The sequence below is a fragment of the Malaclemys terrapin genome, chromosome 2, assembly GCF_027887155.1.
Source record: "Malaclemys terrapin pileata isolate rMalTer1 chromosome 2, rMalTer1.hap1, whole genome shotgun sequence".
NCBI lineage: Eukaryota > Metazoa > Chordata > Testudines > Emydidae > Malaclemys > Malaclemys terrapin.
This window is the reverse complement of record NC_071506.1, coordinates 282,391,763-282,411,759: the sequence shown is the minus strand read 5'-3', so window position 1 is coordinate 282,411,759 and position 19,997 is coordinate 282,391,763. Positions and strand designations below refer to the sequence as shown.

At 54.3% G+C, this 19,997-nt stretch overlaps 1 protein-coding gene across 1 annotated transcript in view; it reads right to left on the bottom strand.

Annotated features, from left to right (window-relative positions):
- NBEAL2 (neurobeachin like 2) overlaps window positions 1–19,997 on the bottom strand; it is a 177,130-nt gene that overhangs the window by 111,631 nt on the left and 45,502 nt on the right. Inside the window, 1 exon segment of the mRNA XM_054016766.1 lies at window positions 254–342. Coding sequence (XP_053872741.1) covers window positions 254–342 — 89 coding nt within the window.

The following is a 19,997-nucleotide window of genomic DNA, read 5'->3' as shown; positions in this document are numbered from 1 at the left end:
TATTGTTCGGCCACTATTCGCCCAGCATTCAATTCACGCTGGTTTCAAGAATAATATTAGATAGTAATCTGTGAACCCCTTAGGCAGGGAAACAAGGGAAATCCCCTGAAGGCACCGGCTTCCCAGGAGAACTTGTTCTATTCAATTCAAGTTCTTTAACTGCCCATGTGAGCTTCAAGCGTTTGCACTAACTAGCGTGACCACAAGGCAGCCCCCAACCCAGAGTCCAGAGCGGGGGAGGGCAGAGACTCACCTCCTCGGGTCCAAAGACTGCACCACGATGATCTTTTCAAAGTTCATGACAAACGCCTCCAGCCACTGTTGCAGGTAGCTCAAGTCTTTCTAAAAGACAAAGCAAGGACGTGGTGAGAAGTCAGGAGTAAATATAAACCAAACGTACACCGCCACACGCAGAGCTGTTAGCTGAAGAGACGGGCCCGAATTAGAACCGTCTAGTCTGAACATTCTCAAACTTCGGGGGAAGTTAGAAACAGAGGCAATTCCAGATTCAAGCTTCCCCCACCTTGACCGATGGATGAGAGAGTGCAGGATACATAGCGCTGCAAAATCCATAATAATTGTACGCATTCCGTATGTACATGCAAGAGGGTCACATGGTCAGGGTCAAACGGGGCGGCCAGATTTGGGGGGGTGCAGGAATTGCCTCCCCAGGTAAATTGGCAGAAACTTTGGGGGGTTTCTTTGCCCTTCTCTGAGGCATGGGGTGTAGCTCATCTGCTAGGTGCGTCTGGCCAGATCTCGCCTCATCAACTCCCTGCCACTGCCCGGGCACTGGTGGTCCCACCATCTCTCCTGTTCTCTGCCTGAGAGTTTAGTCTCCCAAGGACTGACATGAACTGGAGCCTTCGGGCTCAATATAGGGGTATACTGGTGAAATTGAATGGCCTGTGATGTACAGGTGGTCAGACTAGATGATTTAAATGGCCCCACCTCAGCCCAGAGCGATGGGCACCCAAGCCTGGATAGGCTAACAAGTCACATGATCAGCAGCCCATCTCAGTCCCCTCCATTATGACACACCCCCTTATATAGGATACATATCCGGGAGGGGAGCTCTCCTATTACACAGCAGCCAATCACCATCGGTCTTGGATCCCCACTGTTCACTCTCAGCAAGGCTGACCAGCCCTGCATGGTTTTGAGATGTGCCCTGAGCTCCAGGACCTTCACCGGGCATCTCACTGATCTGACCTCCAGAGGCCCTGTCTGCTCGACAGAGAAATCCTGCTCCAATATCCTGGGCTAAAATTTCCCTTCTCCTCCTCAGAGAGGCGTTACACACACACACACACACACAGGTGGGTCGCTGTCCTTCCCCCCCAGAGAAGGCTGCATCTCAGCAGCGCTGCACGCCCGTAGTTTGTAGAATGTGAGGCTAGATTTCAAAACAGATGCCAGGCAAGTTGTGCAATACAGTTATTACTACACACACTTTTTGGAACAGCCTTTTGCCCTCAGCAGCCCCCAAACGAGAAGGTAGCACTCTGCCTTTTGTAACCCTTGCCCTTCTAGCAGCACAGACAGCATGTAGGTGAAGCGGGCCGAGGCCTATCCCCCTTCTCCCGCAGGCTGGGTTTGTCTTCTCCAGATGTCAAGCTCTGAGGGGCAGGTGTCACATCTCACCTCTGCGCTATAAAGCACCATGGACGTTTACAGCCTGGTACTGTATAAAATGATTATTAAACTCACCCCAACTCAGAACACAAGCAGTAACAGAGCGGCAAACTCAGGCTCCACCATAAGTTGATATGATCTTAAAATCCTCATAGGATGGGCCCACTCATGCCCCCTATTCGAGGGTGAGGGGAGAGATACTGCTAGACATCCATGCAAAACTCCCAAAGGCCAGCCAGTCCAGATTCCACAGCAGGGTACATCACAAACCAGGCCAGAGACCAGCCAACCATCCAAAGGGGAGAGCAGAGACCACAATCCAGGGAAGTCAGAGACCTTGGTGACCGTCTCCCAGCGAATGCCAGGAAACAGGGAGAGAGAGAGAGAGGGGTGGTGGACCAGGTAATCTCTTTTATTGGACCAACTTCTGTGGGAGAGAGAGACACGCATTCAAGCTACACAGAGCTCTTCTTCAAGTCCAGGAAAGAGGGTGTCACAGCTACATACAAGACTGAATAGATAGTTCAGCGTAAGTAGTGGGCACATACATTGTAAGGGACCACTCAGTGTGAATGGACCTTAGAATAGGTTCGATCTTGTATTTTGCTGTGACATTGAGTAAGTTCAAAAGTGTCACCTTCTCACCAACAGAAGTTGGTCCAACAAAAGAGAGTATCTCACCCACCTGGTCTCTACTGAAGTTTTTAATACCTTTCGAGGAATTCTGCTTTGCCTGCTAGTTCTTCAGCCTTCAGGTCACACTGCAACCACGAGGGCTGGAAACTTTCCCCAGAAGCTGAGATTGCTGCATAATCACAGGACTCCGGGAGCTGGTGCTTTACAAAAAGCCACAAACAGAGTGCAAGCTGGCAGAGTAGCCAATTCCAGCAACCAGAAGCCCTTCCCCCCTCACTTCAGTATCAGACAAGCTGCTGTAAGGTCACACGTCACTCTTGGGGGAGGGGAGGAAAGACCCACGCTATTCTCTGCCATGCAAAGAAGCCAAAAGAAAGGGACTGAACAGTCAGGATAGGACGGGGGTGCAGGAGAAGGAATCAGTCCTCTCCCAACAATCCGGGGGCCACCTGCAGGGACTGAACCCAGAACCACTGACTGCATGAGCGGAAGGGCCAGATGTGCTGGCTAAGAGGCAGCGGCAGATTCAAATCACTTCTGCGTGGCCCATTAACTAGAGGGACAAGGACCCAGACTGGGTTAACACGGGTTATGCTGGGAGCCTGTAAAGCCAGGGTCACAGTGCAATGCCCACGGGTTGGCATACAGCCCGCGAGGCTCTGCAGTGCCGTTCGAGGCTGCTCCCCCCCGCTCAGTGCGGAGAGGCGGCCCCAGCCCAGCCAGCGGGCTGCTCCAACTCATGCCAGCTGGCTGTGGGCCCGAGGGACCATGTGCCAGCTAGAGAACGCCACAGCTCAGTGTGCACCAGCCACTCCCCCTCCCCACCCACACCACACAAACCCTGGGGGAATCCCCAAGCAGGGTTCTGCTCCCTTCGTGCCATCGGAGCAGCACAGGGCAAGGCAGAGAATGGGCCCTGCAGCTTGGGTTAACCAGCTGCAATGGTACCTTCAGCCCCACCACTCGCTAAGCCAGGGCCTGGACCCGCCCCCATGCCGGAATCCAGAGACAGACATGCACATTCAGAGAAGACAATCAACCAACAGCTAGCAGCACACGCACCAGCCCCTTTGCAGTCCAGCCTTTCTCCCAAGGGCCATTCCCGTGGGACAGACGGACAGCTGAAAGCAGGGGGCCAGAGAGCCCCTCCCTCCATTTCTTCTGCACTCCCTTGCTGCTACACCCTTCTAGCACCCATCACCCTGGTATCTAAGCGCTTCCCAGACCTTCTGCCCTTCTCCTTTCCCTGCTAGTAGAGGTTCTGCGCCCCACCACAGGTGGGTGGGTGTGTGCGCGTGCGTGCGTGCTCCTCCTCTGAGTAGCCAGCTACCTTGAAAGCCATCTGACGCCGGATCAGCCCGATTTCCTCTGGACGCTCCACAGTTAAGCCTCTTCCCCTGAGAGCAATTTGCCTATCGCTCCATCACTCTTTCTGTCTCAACTCACCATAGTTCTACAGAAGAGATAGGCCAATAAGGCAGAGTCATTGCAGGGAGAGGTAGCTGCTTCTCTGCGGACAGTCGCAGCTCTGGGGCTAGGAGACCTGCGGGGGGTTTCACGGCCAGGCTGGGAGGGTGGAGTTCGCAGCAGGCAGACCAACGGGCCCCATCTAAATCCTGGCGTCACGGAAGCCAGTCTTTAGTCTCTGTCTCCCGCCCATCGAGCACACCGGGAGCAAGAAGCGCTTTTGTTAAGCGTCAGTAGCACCCAAGGTTCCCAACGCCTCCCATCGCAAGTCACCTTTGCCAGGAAAGCAAGCGGAGATTCCATGCTCCAATTCCTTCCCACCACGGATGGTCTTAAAGGAAGGGAAGAAGCAGAGGAGAAGTCGCCCCCTTATGGAAAAGCCCTCTAAGCTTTAGAGACTCGTCTCCCCTCTGTAGACTTTCTGGATCAGCCACTGGAACGTGACAGACTCTTTTCCCTCCTACATCAGTCCGCAGGTTGGTGGAAGTCCCTGGAGCGAGGATTTTGACTCTGTTTCAACTGACAGCTTTTCCGAGTGCTCCTTGTGAAGGTCTACAGGGCTTTCCGAGGAAGGTGAAGAGGGGATTAGATGCACCCTTTCAATATTCCTCAAATGCCTGGCCTCTCCTTGTCCCAGAACCTCTTCCCGACACCCACCGCTCGCCAAGGAAGAGATGCCAGGAGGCCAGCCTCATGGACCTCTGCCTAGCCTAGCTCGAAGTGACATGGCTCCTCTCCCTGGGGGAGCCTACCAGGACCTGCAGGTGTAAGAGTCGCTGCCCTCAAAAGGGCCTGAGCCTGCCAGCGGCACAGCACTCTCAAAGGGAGTGCCCGGCCCCTGGCTGGATCAGGCCCAAGAGTGGACCGGTAAAAGCTCTCCCACAAGTGACACATGCTAGCCTCCCTCCTGCTACGAGCGAGCGATGGATTTGCCCAGCACTGCAGAGAGAGCAAGTGGAAGCTCTATTTACTAGCTTGTTTTTCACACCCCAGACAGAGCTTGTTTCCTGTAACGACTCAAACATCTGCCAGCGCAAGCTCAGAGGCAGACGCCCACCTCGCCTGCACAAACCCCCCCGATGCAACGCAGCGGGTTCCCACCTGCACGCCATCCAAGCTGGTGCCGCAGCTACCTGAAAGCCAGTGTGCAGGTGTTACCTGGCAGGCAACGGCCGGAGATCCCATCTGACAGCCTGGCAGCTCCATCATCGGCCCAGGGCTAAGCCAAATCCAGAGGCAGCCCCCTGAGCTGGGAGCCCATGCAGGCGATGGGCTGAGAGCGGAGCCGCTGGCAGCGCGGGCGGCCCCAGCGAAGGTCGGCGATGCTCCGGGAAGGGGCGGGGGAGGGAGAACGTGAGCGCGGAGAGCAGCAAAACAAGAAAGTGGCTTTAAAAAAAAGCGTTGTGTAAAGAGAGAGCCAGGAAATGCCAAGTCACTAGAAACATCAGCGACACTTCCTCCCGCAGTGCCACCGCGGCCAGGGGACAGGCTGGGTCTCCAAGAGGCACTTGCTTCTAACCCTCGCTCAGCAACAAAGGGGCACCCCGCACCAGCCCGAGGCCCTGGCCACACCGAGAAGGGGACGCTGGTGGGTCTCAGAGCAGCATCAACTTGTTCCTTTCTCAGTTACATCTCTAAGGCTACTGGGGCAGGTCCATCCCGGGGTCAGCTCCGCCAACCTTGATGGAGCGACTCCAGGGACGGGCGGCCCGTCACGTCGGGTTTATTGAGTCCTCACAAGTTCCCCCAGAGGGCATCCGGCGCATCACAACCCCACGCCTCCCAATCAGCACATCAACAGCCCCAGCTCCTGCCCTGCAGCGCCCCCTACTGTTCCAGTCCTGCATCCCCCCCCACCCCACAGCCCTGCTGTGCAAACCTCAAACCGGAGCCCCAGGAACTTTTGCTGTTCGCAGGCCTGGGCTCTCCATGCTGCCAGTTCTACCCATGAACCTCACCCCTGAGCTGCAGCCCCTTCTACTAGCCCATGGTGGAGGTTCAGCCACCTCCGCTGATTAACCTCAATCCTCAGCCACCGCGCCTTCCCTTCCTATGCTCTCCTCCGGCACAGTGCTGTCCCAAACGAACCAGAAACAGGCCCTTAGGACCTCCTCGCCCAGCTCGCAGGCTGCCCAGCCATGGGAACGCTTTCTGGACAAGCCTGCGCCGGGGGAATAAGGGCAGGCTCGCCAGCATGCGATTCACGCAGGGGGCAAGACGAGAACCAGGCCCAAAACATAGTGACGTGTCAGAGGGGTTCACAGCCAATCAACACTTGGCAAGTGCATATAACTACTTCTTGTGCACTAAAATTCAGCAGGGAGACGGCAGGAGCGAAAGATGCCGGGTTCCCATTGGTGAAGGGAGAGCAGAAGGCGGACCAGTTTCAGCGGGGAGTCCAAGAGGGCATGACTTGACTTGTGGGACTGAGGTTAAAGGGGATGACGCCATTTACACTAAAAACCTACAGAACGATTGTTTTTTAAATAGGGTAGAATCATCCGATAGGCTTCTAACACACCAGGGATAGAATTGCCTACTGAATTCTACACCAGGGTTAGAAAGAATGCCCTAGAAATGCTAACAGTTTCGACTGGACTTTTCTACCTTCTTCCAGCAGGTTACACCAACCGTAGGGCTCCTATATACGGAGCCCCACGTAACTCTCACACGTGCACACCGCACCACAAAGTTCAGCCTCTGAATCTCAGTGAGCATGAAGGAACTCATGCGGGTGCAACTCACACACCAGGGGAGCACGGTAAGAAAAGACGGGGAAGTACAAACAGTTCACCATGCACCCACTTACTGCTTTGTCAAGGGCTGGAGGAGGGACCTCCGAGTTTGGCAGCGCCCAGATTAAGGTGGTCTGATCTTTCCTGTTCTGGTTCAAACAGGAATTAATTCAGGGAAGTTCTACAGCCGGTGCTTCAGGTGATCACAAGCGTCCCTTTTGCCTTTATAATCTATGAATCTCTGCACTAGAGGTGAGCCCAACCCTTTTGCCAACTGTTCCCAAAGTTCAGGGGTCTTCAGGGTTCTGATCTCAGGCCCTTCTCAGTCCAGGGGAAGGTTCCCAAGCTGCCCCAACTGCTTCCCTGTTTGTGACAGCACTGGCCCCTGCATCTCTCCACGCATGACCAGGAACACCCCTGACTAACCAGCTGGCAGGAGAAATGGAAACGAGCGAGCGACAAGCCAACAGCCCCCAAGCCAATGACGGGGAGGAAGAATTTGCAGAGGGCCCTGAAAGCTTCCCGCTCTGCAGTGAGGGTTTTGCAATCTCCTCTCTGCTCAGGATATTGGGCAAGAAGAGGTGGTTAAATCAACCTGCCCTGGGAGTGCCTGCGCAGGTCACAGCTTACCAGCAGGCAGTGCACATCTTGCAGTTTGGCAAAGCGGGGGGAAGTTGGAGGGCAGATTATCCTCCAGCCAGCTCCCACCTGCTCCCTGGGTAACAGCCCCAGTGCAGCCGGAAAAGCCATAATGAGAGGTGGGATGCTAGAAGGGGAAGTGGCTCCTAGGACCCTAAAAGGCCTTAGAATGAGTGTGCTGGACCTATTTCGAATGCACCTTGCAGTAATCGGGCAATAGGATATAGCATTCAGATCAACTGGAAGGGGTGTGCTGAGGGCCTCCCAGGACTGGTACTCAGACCAACAACTGGGGGGCTTACCCGGCACTATCTTATCACACAGGATTTGCCATACCAGATTTGGACCAATCAAGTAGCCTCCTGCAGTGACCAACACCTGATGTGAATAAACCTCACAATGCACCCGGCCAGCTGCGCAATGCTGCCCCAAGCCTGCCTGACCCCTGTGACAATCGCTTGATGCCCTGAAGCATGACAATTGCGTATACAGATGAGCCAGTGGCTAAGCCAATTTTAAAGACATCACACTTCACTGGAACATGCTTACAGTCAGAAGAGGGATCAAATACAAATGTCTCCTTTGGGGCCAGTGAAGGAGCGTCTGCCAACTCTAGACAGCAATACATTTTTATGCCTGTTAGGCATAAAACGAGAGGGAGCTGGATTCTAATCCACCTCGTGCATGGAGGGGAGTGTTAATTAAGTTCCAATCCCAGATTCCTTCTTGCTGGGTGTTGTGCTTGCCAGAAGGAACCCAGCTTGACTTTCAGATCCCAGGCAGAGTCTGCAACCGGAATACACCAACCTCGTTTTACTTTTAAATTGACAGTGCTTGTTACAGAGTCATAAAACTCCATGAGCCATTTGTACAACTTGAATGCCATCAAATATAAAAGCAGCTGGTTAAATTAATGTCTTGAGACCTTTGGAAAACTACGTTTCTATGTGAGGGATGCGGTTTCATTTAAGCATGAAGCAGGTCTTAATCACCCTCATTCTACAAATAGAGAAACTGAGGCAGGGGTTAGTCTTGGCCACGGTCGCATGGTGAGTAAGAGGTAGGATCAGAATGACAGCCAGTCCCACTTGCTCTATCTAGCCACTAAATCTCAATCCTTCAGCAGCAAGCTCTTTGGGGCAGGGCATTTGTACAGCGCCTAGCAGAACAGGGGCCTGACCTGGGGCTACCCTGATATAAATGTTAAATAAGATCATCCATTGAAGTAGATGCAACTGGAAGGGACTCTCTCTCCGGGTGAGTCTTCACGGCAGAGCTAGCGCAACTGATCGGCACCTGGGCCAGGCTAGCCTGGGCACGAACAGCCCCACCACCGAGCCCTCCAGGCATTATCGTGTCCTCACTGGTGCCGGGCTCGGTCTCTCTCGCTAGGATTCCCAGGGGCACATCCCATGGTTCTTTATGCTGCACTAAGCTGAGCCGCTCACCCAGTGATTTGTGGGTGACCTCATCTGTCCTTCTGGGCACACCGGGGGAACTGGGGGAAGGCTATCAGCCCCCCACCCCCAGAGATTTCGCCTGCGTCCCCACTGCAAAGCAGCACCTGGGCTCTAACCCCGCCAGGCAGCTAGTCCAGGTTGAAAGCACCAGATTCGCAGGGGAGGTTTGTGCGTGGACAGGAGGAGGGCTAGGGGATAACAGCCTGGCTTCACTGCAGTGAGGACAGACCCTCAAAGCGGTGCTGGGGGGCGGACTACACAGAAGGCGGATACGCCAGGCCTTAGCCCTGACGTGCAACTGTCTGCATGAGGACGCAGGAGGATTCTTAAACAGCCGAGGGATCAGAGCCTGACTTCCAAAGAGTGACTAATAGCCAGCGAGCAGCTGCTTCCCCCAATAAACCGCACCAGGATTCCCGTGGCCGGGACGAATCAGGAGACGACAGGTGCAGCAGTGAAGGGGTGGGTGTTTCCTGGAAAGGGAAGGAGGGTGGCAAAGAAAGAAGCGATCCACCTGTACTCAAAGCCAATCATCGTGACAAGGCAAGCTATGACAGGCTGAATCATCCGCTTCTCAGCCGCAGCGCAGACTGTTCCCAGCTCCGACAGAACTTCGGTTCTTGGCTCCCATTCAAAGGAGCCTTTTGCTTAATGCCTGGCTCAGTCGTTCATGTTTTGGCGGAGTTGGTTTGTATTCAGGTGCTTAACCCGTCCTCCCCAGCTCCTTCAGCCCGCAAGGCAGCTGCGATTCCAGACACGGGTGTGGGAAGCCCATAGCAGGGGAGCGATGGACTGCCTGAGATAGTCAGCGTGGTCATGGAAGGACTTTTAACAGTTCAGTCCGATTTACAGGCAAAACAGAAAAGGGAATCCATGGGATGCAGTGTGACCTAGTGGATAGAGCACGGGGGGCACAGGATACCTGAGTTTCTGGCTTGACTTCTCCCCTCTTAGGTGGCCCTGGGCAAGTCACTTCCCTGCCCCATGCCTCAGTTTCCCCATCTGTAAAATGGAGATAATGATACCGACCTTTGGAAAGCTCTTTTAGATTTCTGCGTAAAAAGCAACAGGTATTAGTTATTATAGTGCTGGAGGGGGGGATCAAACAAGGGTAGGCAGCTTGCAGCGCAATGGGTCGGTCTAAAGTTAGTGGTCATTGAGCTAACTAGCGCTCTGGACATAACACAAACATCTGTGCTTTGCCCTAATGCCATCCTTGGTACTCAGCTGGAGTGAGAACAGGACCAAATGCTCTAGTCTAGACAAACCCCAGAAGAAGGGGCAGCAGGATGTTACCTTGGGAGAACCAGGTTCAAATCCCATCATGGGTCACAAGTGAAACAACTTTGCTGTTAGCGTCACTAGCTGCAGAATGGCTCTGTACTTCTCAGAACACCGACTAGCCACTTGACTGGCTTCAATGGTTCCAGAATTTCAATGCAGGTGTGTTGGCCTTGAGGGAGCTATGGGAATTGGTGCCAGATGAGGCCCTGGCCTTCCATCTTTTGACTAAGCCGACAGGCCAGACCGAAGATCTGGAGTACGTTCCAAGTTCGACATTAAGCCCAGGTTTCTTAGAGGTTCTTTCCTTGTGCAGGACAAATGAGGGGTGCCGCTGACCAGGTGTGTGTTCATTCTGAGCATCGAAGCAGACACTATTGCTCTCTTAGCATTAGGATTAGGGCCACAGTGTCTGACAGTTTCTCTATTTGGAGTGCAGCGTCCATCAAGAAAACCCCCTTTACTAAAACAAATGCCCCTTCCATGCCACAATCTTCCAAAGCACAGAAACCCTGCATCTCCGCTTTACAGCTGGACACAGCTCAGGGCCTGATTGGCACCTTGCCTGCCCCGGGGCCAGACCTGATTTAAAAAGATCTACTCTCATTCAAACTCGAGTTACCAGCCTCCAGGCGGGAATCCCTGGGCGAGATTCTCTGGCCTGTGTCATCCAGGATATCAAGCTCACTAGATGATCGTACGGGTCCCTTGTGTCCTTGAAATTCAAGAACATGGATCCATTACCACCCATCTCTTCAATACATTCAGATCCAGATGGAGTTTCAAACCCTAGGACCTGCATTCTCCATAACCCCCCCGGCTACCCCGACCCAGTGGCTGCCTTTGGCCAACCCCAGTTTTAGTGCCTCCCCAGCAGCAGGCGCACTCCCTGTATATAAAATTCAGCACAAACAGTGACCGGTCAGACTCGGGCAATGGCTGAATTAACCCTGAAATCCCCAGAGGGGTTTGTGTCTCAGTCTCCTTCTCCCTCAAGTTAAGAGAGGCGGAAAGAAGACCCGCTACAAGGGAGAGGCTACAAAAACGCCTGCTCCCAGTCCGAGTGGGTTTGTTAAGGACACCTACCGCAGGGTGAGCGGCAGTCTCCGATACACCCAAAGGACAGTAGCTAACAGCCGCTGTGGACTTCTTTTTAGTTCCCTCTCTCACAACAAGGGGCCAAGCAACGCAGACGGGGAAGGAAGCAGGGCTGGGAGAGCCAACCCAGCTGAGCAGCTGTTGCTGGCACCGACTTCAGCAACAGGTTTGAACAGCCTAGTGGCCGCTCTAGGTTGGATGTTCTGGTGGGACTCAGAAGAGGACATTGCTGCATCCGTGTCCGGCCTTCTCCAGGGTAGATGGGACGGGGCAAGCCGTAACCTCAGCTAGCACACCCTAACCACTGCTTCTGGTAGTCGAGGGCAAGGCTGGAGTAACAGCTGCCAGCGGTGTAGCGCCGGGGAGGACAGACGGACGGACAGCAGGCAGGCCCTTCGTGCGGTTTTAAGCCGGACAGGCCTGTTTTTAAAACTTTGTTCCCCGGCTGGTACGGAGACAAAACTGGAGGCGCTTTTAATCCCAGCCGTGGGACGCCATTTTGCAACGTGCGCTACTCCGGCGTGGCCTCGTCTGCCCAGTGCGTAGAAGGTCATGCCATTGGGGGCAGAGCGGCACACGTCGCACGGCATGACCTCACGGGTGAGGTCCCTCGGCCAGGACTCCGGGGAGGTGCAAGTGGCCGCCCTAAACACGTTCACTTTACTCTGATTTTATCCCCTAGTGTCTTTGGGAGAGGCAGGGCCCCAGGGCCCCAAAGGTCAAGTCAGCACTACCCTGGCACACACACACTCAGCCATCCCTCTCCCTCTAGAGTCGTAACGTAGCCACTGAGCCTGACTCCGCCCAGAACACGGGGCAGGGGAAACAAAGGGGCAGCTACTGCGCAAAGTGGCGTGGACGGAACGGGTCTAGGGCTGCAGTCAGGAGGCCCCCAGTTCTAATCCTAGCTCCGCCACTGACCTAGAGCAAGTCGCACTGCCTTTCTGTGCCTCAGTTTCCCCATCCCCAAAGTGGGACCACCACTTTAAACCTTCCAGCCTCCCTGGTCGGCAAATATGAGATAGTGTCTCTATATGTTTAAAGAAAGCCACTGTAAAATGCTATAAAATGCTAAGCATGACCCTGATGTTAAGACAAAAGCGTTGTGGGTGAGAGGGAGGAAGAGTGCTGGGTGAGGACATTCCCCCCCCTGCACAAAAGCCTCAGGGGAGGATCATCCCTGGGGAACCCTGCCTACGGGCAAAATTTAGATTTTCTTCCACAAATAATCTTTGATGTAGTGCTCATGAGATCTCAAAGGTCAGTATCACCCCCACTTGACGGATAGGGAAACTGAGGCACAAGAGTCACGTGACTAACCCAAGGCCACCCAGCAGGTCAGTGCTCTACCCACTAGGTAACACTGCCTCAGATCCGTTTTTAAAATTTCCCTCTTTCACACACAAAATGTAGAGGTGGGGCCTGATTGGAAATAGAACCATGCCCAGGTCCCCTCGACCCTTTCATGGCAACAGTGCCCACGCCTGGCCCGGCCAGCAAGACAAGGAGAGGCAGTGCTCAAGCCCGCATCCGACATGCAGCTTCCGCAGGAACCTGAAGGAAGCTGCTCTGTGGGGGGGGGGGGGGTGAACCCTAACCCTGGGGGCTCCGTGTCTGTTGCCCAGAGGCTTTCAACCCCCCAGGGTGCTCCCAGGGCTGACGCACAGCGGGTTCGGGTCTTACCGTACGCTCCCCGCCGCGGTGCTGAGAAACCATGGTGCAGCCGAGGCCCGGCTCTGCTCTCGGCTCTGCAGATCTCCTCTGCCGAGGCTCCTCCTCGGAGAGGTGGGGGCGTGCTTCACAGCACACAGCAAGCAACACCCAGAAAAGACATGTCCAGACACCGACATTCACACAGCTGGACCGGGCCCCGGCTCACACCCGGGCCTCCCTGGCTGGCAGAGCCTGTTCGGCAGCTCAGTCAAGTTTGTTCCTACGTTAGCAGCGTGCACGCTGAAGGAAAAGGTTGGACTCAGGAACCCAGGAGATTCCGGAGAAGAGGGAGCCCCCGGCTTGCCAAAGGGCACCACAGAACAGCCGCCAGTTGGACCTTTCCTTCCGTATCCAGCCGCAGTTACGGCATGGCCTGCAGAGTGGGTTCTAGGCCAGCTGGAGGGGGCATCTCCCGGGTCACCCGGTGGCCATTTGTCTGCCCCTACTCTAGCGCATGTCACAAAAGCCAGCACAGGCTTATTCGACCCTTCTCGCTAGGGTTGCCACCCTCCTGCTCTGCCTCTCCACCCAAGGCCCCGCCTCCACCTATCCCCCCCGAGGTCAAAAAACCGGACATCAGGGCTTGTCAAATGGCACCTAGACACAAACTGAAACCTGGACTGTCCAGGTGAAAACCTGGCGGATGGCAACCCGATCTCTAATCCCCACAACGCGTGGGGTGAATTGGGAGGGTGGAGATGCAAGGCTGTCGTACTCTTCTGCTGGACCTCTACCCCCCACGCGGCTGCGTGCCTCAGCACCCCTCAGATGCTGCGCCGGCGTGTGCTCTGTGCCCACCCTGAGCCCTGGGCAAGTTCCTGTTCCTGCAAAACCTAAGACTTGGGACTGGCCAGACGCGCTGCACTGCAGTGCGTTATTTATATAGCACTAGCACCCACAGGCGCAACGGAGCCCCAGTCTCAGCCCGGGCACGTACCGCCACTGCTTTTCAGAGTAGGTCTACACTGCGCACTGAGCCCAGGTGTGTGGGGCGCGGGGTTTCCAAGCCATGTTTGAGGGTTCACACTGCATTGTAAACCTAGGTTTACAGTTGCTGGACCCAGGTCTTGCATCCATATTGCATTATGCAGACTTCTGCCTTGGGTCCACAGCTTGAGCTGCATCCACACTGCAAAGTAACCGGGTTGGACCTGAGGGACAGTGGGACTCTGGCTCTGACCCACCCCTTTTAGCAGGGTCCTAGGACCCCATCCTGAGTCAGACTCGTGTGTGTGTGTGTGGACAGAAGAGGGCTCGAACTCAAAGCAGGGTCAGAGCTCGGGGTAGTGCAGATGAAGGACAGAGAGACAGGCACAGAGAAGGGAAGGGACTTACCCAAGATCACAAAAGCAGATTAGTAGAATAGAACCCAGGTCTCCCGATTGCCAGTCAAGTTCCCTATCCACTCGGCCACCCTGCCTCAAGCTGTCCCATGCCCTCTGGAACTGTACTTGAACTAGCGGGGCCATCAGAGATAAGGCCTTAGACATGGCCAAATTCTATCGGAGACAGAGACTCAGGCCCACTGCTGGATAGATTATTTCACTTCTGCCTCGTCTTTCAACAGACTCCTTACTCCTCCAACTCTGACAAAAAAAGCCAGATACCGAGGCATCGGCCGCACTGAGTCACCACAGCACATTGCTCCAGCCTTACTGGAGCTCAGCTGGCGATCGGCATTAAGGTCTTATTGTTTTTAAAATCCGAGGTTGCACAATATGGTTCTTTGGCGTGATGGGAACTCCTGGTTGCATGGTCACCTTGGCTGATGCTGGCTTTCAGATAGAGTGCCTGGGGAAGGGCCCCAGAGTGTCTGATCTGAAACACTTGCGTTACCAGATGTGGGCAAGGCCGTTTTCCGAAATGAAGCACAATCCTTCAGCACTGACATCTGGGCAGCCAGCCAGAATCCCCAGTATTGGCCCACATGGCCAATCACACAACATGACCTTGGTTCCCCCACTCCACCCCTGCAAGGGATTCCGATATCTTCTCTATCTCAATGTAATGAAATTGTTCTCCAGGCGCCTGGGAAGCAGCAAGGATGCAAGGGCCTTTCCCAAAAAGGAAAAAAAAAAAAAAAAAAAAAAAATCAATTTCCTCTCCAGCCTAAAGAACCAGACGGCACCTGGACAATTCTAGCAGACAAGACTAACAGCAGAGCAGTGCTGGGAAGGAACACCTGAGCTCTCAACCTCTTGACAGCGACCAACAAAGGATCCCACATTTTGAACGTCCCCTTTTCAGCAGCTCTCGATCCTCGGAGAGCTACACTGCTAATAGCCTCTCCTGGCAATCTCTCACACTGGTCATGCTGCCCTGTGAGCGGCATCTAGGCCTGAATGGCCTGCGACTAATGAGGATTTGGCCACACTTATATTAAGGTTCCAATTAGAGTTTACAAACAGGTTAACGAACAAATTAATTGATGTCTGTAATAGGTGTCTACATAAGACCAGCCACACTCAGTCCGACCAAAGGTCCATCTAGCCCACTATCCTGTCTTCCGACAGTGGCCAGTGCCAGACGACCCAGAGGGAATGAACAGAACAGGTAATGATCAAGTGATCCATCCCCTGTCACCCATTCCTAGCTCCTGGCAAAAAGAGACTAGGGACACCGTCCCTGCCCATCCTGGCTAATAACCATTGATGGACCTATCCTCCAGGAATTTATCTAGTTCTTCTACCATCAGTAGCATGTAGTCTAGATGGTCATAAGCAGCTTAGTGACCTGTCGGACTAATTGTATATTAACCTCTCAATCAATCATTTATTAACCCTTTATAAGCTTATAATGGACCCTTACAATAAAGCCAACCAACAACTCAGGGGGTAAATCCGCCTCCTCTCCAAAGGACTTGTGTAGTTCAAATTCCAGAGCACAGAGCGCCTGGGTGCAGGGAGACCTCTCAAATAGGCCACATGTTGAGGGATTGTCACATTTCAGTCCCAAACATCCCCGTAAGTTTGCTGAGCCTTCACTTTCAGTGTTGAAAGGGATCTACATCCAAAACAAAAACAATTCATCAAACCGAGGCTCTGGGAAGTTATTTACATTCAAGCAACCAACACCGCCAGAATTTTCCGTTTCCTGCATTCATAGTTTTTGGGCCTCCTTATTTCGGGTCTTTGACACACTTTGCGTCCCAAGATTCAAGCCTCCGCCAGCTGGGAGTCTACACACTGCTGCCCTCTACTGGATGGAATTGCAGCTTCTCCACTGCGCGTCATGAGCCCTATAATGGTAACAGATTCTCCTTAGCCTGTGCCACTGGAGCAGGATTCTCAAAACTTCAAGCAGCAAGGCTGAAGTGGCCACAATTTTGTTCCAATACAGTTGGAGGGTTGGTGGCGAGGGCAGAGAAAGGGGAAGGGGGTTGGGGGTTAAGGGAGAAGAAAACTATTGGACAGCTGCCAGAAGAGATACCCCAGACCTGTGATTCCTCCCTGTGCTTTAAGTGATCACTCGGGGCCCATTGTCCCTTCTCAGAGCAAACTGGTGCAAAGGGATCTGGGCCCAAGGAGAAACTCTCCCAGGGAAGAAAAACCACCAAATCAATGCACGCCAGCCATCGCCGCGCTCACACGGCTTCCGCCTGCCTCGTCAATATTGACACTACGGCTTCGGTGCCTTGCATTTCCCGGCACCCGGTGGCACCAGATGGCTAGAAAGGACGAGTGTTTGTCACCCCGGGTAGCAGCTTGACAGGTTGTCAGGGTGAACGGCACGTTTACAGCCTCACCAGAGACCTGGACGCCATCCGTGCGGCCGTCTGGGAGTTGCAGGGGAGCTCCGCTTCGGAGCAGCCTCGCCTGGGCGAGCCGGCTGAGCATTCGGGCCGAGTCAGAGGCTGACTTCTGCCTCCACAGAAGGGTTACGGCAGCAGTGGCGAGCAGGACAAGGATGAGCTGCGTTGCTTGGGGAACCCTCTGCCCCCTTGTAGTCAGGGATCCCCCGGTTAGGGGGTCCCACACCAGCAGAAGAGACAGCAGCAGGGAACGGTGCACCACACAGCTTCTCCAGGGAACCTGGAGCGCTGCTGTGCATTTCCAACACAGTACCCCCCCGCCGCGCCTTTCTAGCATCAACTGCGTAACCTGCATGCGCCTCACACGGCTCTCTGTTCCCCTCTAGTGGCAGGACCACGGACCACAGCTTTCGGAATCTGCTACCCAACCTAAGTCACCGGACCTGGCCCTTTGGCACCGGTAGCAGCAGAGCTCCTGTTTTTAGATCCAGCATTCAGGGTTCAATCCCGGCAGATGACCTGGTACAATGGCCCAGGCCTGTATCCCCAGGAAGGATGGGTCCAGTGATTAGTGCACTAGCCAGGGAATTGGCTTCAATTCCCTGCTCTGTTACAGACTTCCCGTGTGACCTTGGGCAAGTCACCTAGTCTGTCTTAATTCACCTCAGCTGTACAATGGGGATAACAGCTCTGCCCTGGCAGGGTAAAGCCAGTCAAGACTACGGCACTCCGATGGGATAGCTATGGGGACCAGACAGGTACCTAAGACAAATGTCCTCTGAACCTAGATAATGGAGCGCTATCCAGAATGAGGATAACAGGAGACAGATTTCAGTTCTGGAGAGCGTAAATCTCTCCCATGGGGTGTCATGCCTCATTTCCAAGAGATACTGTGTTGCCAACTCTCACAAGTCTCGTGATACTTGGTGTTTTTCTAAGAGCTCCAACCCCTGAAATCAAGTGGTGACATGAGACCTGCAGCTTTCACTAAAACTGTTGAAAAGCCATCCCTGCTGGAGAAAACTAAAAAGCACGAATCGAGTTAAAGGCGCCGAATCCAGAAGACAAAAAATAAAGAATCCAAAGTGTATTCAAGATATCGTGGGGTTTTTTTAACCCAGTCCCATGCTTTTGTGGGGGGAGGTTGACTCATGGGCTGGCGAGTTCAAGGCATGGGCAATGCTGCCAAAGGCAGAGATGCTCAAAAGATATATGGAACCTTAAACATTTTCACATCAGCTGTCAGAGGCTAAACAAGGAGAGTAAGGCCATTAGCAGAGAAGCCATTTCTGCAACTTGCCCGATGCAGGCCTTGTATTTTTTAAGATGGGGGGGGGGGGCGGGTCTTTCATTTCCCCCCTCAGAAGATCGGGCAAGTTAAAGAATCCAAGCGGCTGAGGCTAGCCCAGCCCTGAGCCAGCACGGACAGCAGAGGGGGATGCAATTACCTAGTCGTTAGGCAGCAAAAAGCTTGCAGCTCCAGGCATGGTTACATATGCAGCTGTAAGTGGAGTAAATGATGCCAGTTTGGCTTGCAGAGGATGGGTACATTGGAGGGAGAGTCAGCAAGGAACAAAAAGGCCTGGATTAGCCACTGATCACGTTAGCTGCCCAACAGCGCTCTGCTGGGTGCAGTAGGGTACACCGGAGATGCAGAAGTGGACATCCAGTGACCCCCTTTGCCACCTGGTAGAGCCTTCCTTGCTTCTGAATGCCGGCCTACTCAGTCCAGCGGAGTCAGCCTGCCTCGCCGATCTAAGGCACAGCACGTTCCCAGCGGAAAGCGGGATCTCCCTGCCGAGGCTTACAGGTTCCACGCCTTCGTAAAGCTTCTCTTGTCCTAGACTTGGCTGGGTGAGAAGCTGGGTGAACCAGAGGCCCACGGCAGCGAGGGGTTAGCCGCAGAGAGGACTGTGGATATGGGTCAGGGGCCATCAGAACTGCTTGCGCACACCTTGCGCTTCGCACGCAAAGCCCGGGTAATGTGTATGGTGTCCTACTTTAAAGTGATGACAGAGCAAGCATCCGTCCCCAAGCTTAACCACAGAGGGCTCGGGTTTGTGCTTTGTGAATGCAAAATGAAATGGTTTAAAATTCAGAACGTGCCTCCAGGCCAGTGTTTCTCAACCTTTAGGATACCAGGGACTGGTTTGCTGCCCTCCTAAACTGTGCCAGGGAGATCTCATTGAGAAACACAGCTCTGGGCCCCAGCTCACAGGTCACCAGGAAGTAGAGCAACTGGTACTGTAGAGAAAGATACTTAGCCAGGGTACTGCCGGTATCAGAATTACTGGCCGTAGGGTGGAAGAGAGTCTACAGTATCTCACCTGGTGCTGACATGCTAGCGTGCTATGGGATCAGCTTGCAAAACACCCAGGACTGATGGAATCAGTCACATCTGCGTAGCCGTTCTCCAGTAAGCGGGGCAGGAGGGAGTCGTTCCATGCGTTCCCTTCAGGGGGTGCCTGGTATTTGTCCCGACTATTCTCCCCACACCTGAACACCCAGGCTCACCAACGGGACATCCGGAGGGACTCAGAGAAAACTGCAGGGTCAGAACGAGACTCGCCCAGCTGCCGTGCCCCTGCCTAACATTAAGATAAAAAGGTCACAGGGTCGTCAGCCGCGCATCAGCTCGGTTCATCCTCCGTATCATGCGCGGCACGTGGCGGAGAGAGAGATCGCGCCGGGGACCCAGTCCAAGAAGTGACCAGGCAAGAACGACAATAGAATCTCAGCTGTGATACAAAACAAGGCAGAGAGATCAGGAAAGCCAATCTGGAGGCAGTATCAGAGGGTCAAGTCCCTGCTGCCCTCCATTTTGCTGGGTAGGGCTGCATGAATGTCATACACCCCTGTTCCGATCTACAGCCCCCTTGTGGGCTGGTGGGACCCACCCCCCGAGGCACAGGGCAGCAGATCAAGCCCAGGGCACCGGCAGAGGTAAGGTTATGGGAAGGGACAGGAGTGTCTAGTGCTGGACTAGCAGAGAGGAGGGGTGGGAGGGGCTGAAGAGGAGAGGTGTTTATCATTAAATCCTGCAACAAATAGGGAACAGCGGGGTTGGCCGTGGATGTTGGACACGTGGTTGTGCCTCTCTGTGCAGAGAAGCACACCCAGGCCAGACAGACCGGTTCGAATGGCTCCCACGTCCTGCAAGCCACGGTCCCTGAATTTATCTGGGGCCTCCACGGCGCTTCCCTCTCCCAACCAGCGCATAGGCTGTGCATCTGGGTGAGCAGAAAGGGGTTTGGGACACGGGATCTCAGTTATTGACTAGCTCCGGGGGGGGGGGGGGGGGGGGGGGGGGGGGGGGGGAGCGTACGAATAAGCTCAGGTTCGCTCTAGACTGGAAGATTCGCGAGGGCAGCACCGTAGGCCTCGCCAGCCCCCAACCTAATCTGATGAAATACTGCTGAGAATGACAAGCCACCGCAAACAGCGTCAGGATGAGAACACCCCGCCCGCACCCCCATCTGAACATTTCTGGTCACCCTCAGACGCAGGGGATTGGACAGGCTCCCGCTGATCAGCTCCATCTCCCACTGCATTTTACACCTTTCGGCACAGCCGTCGTTTCCT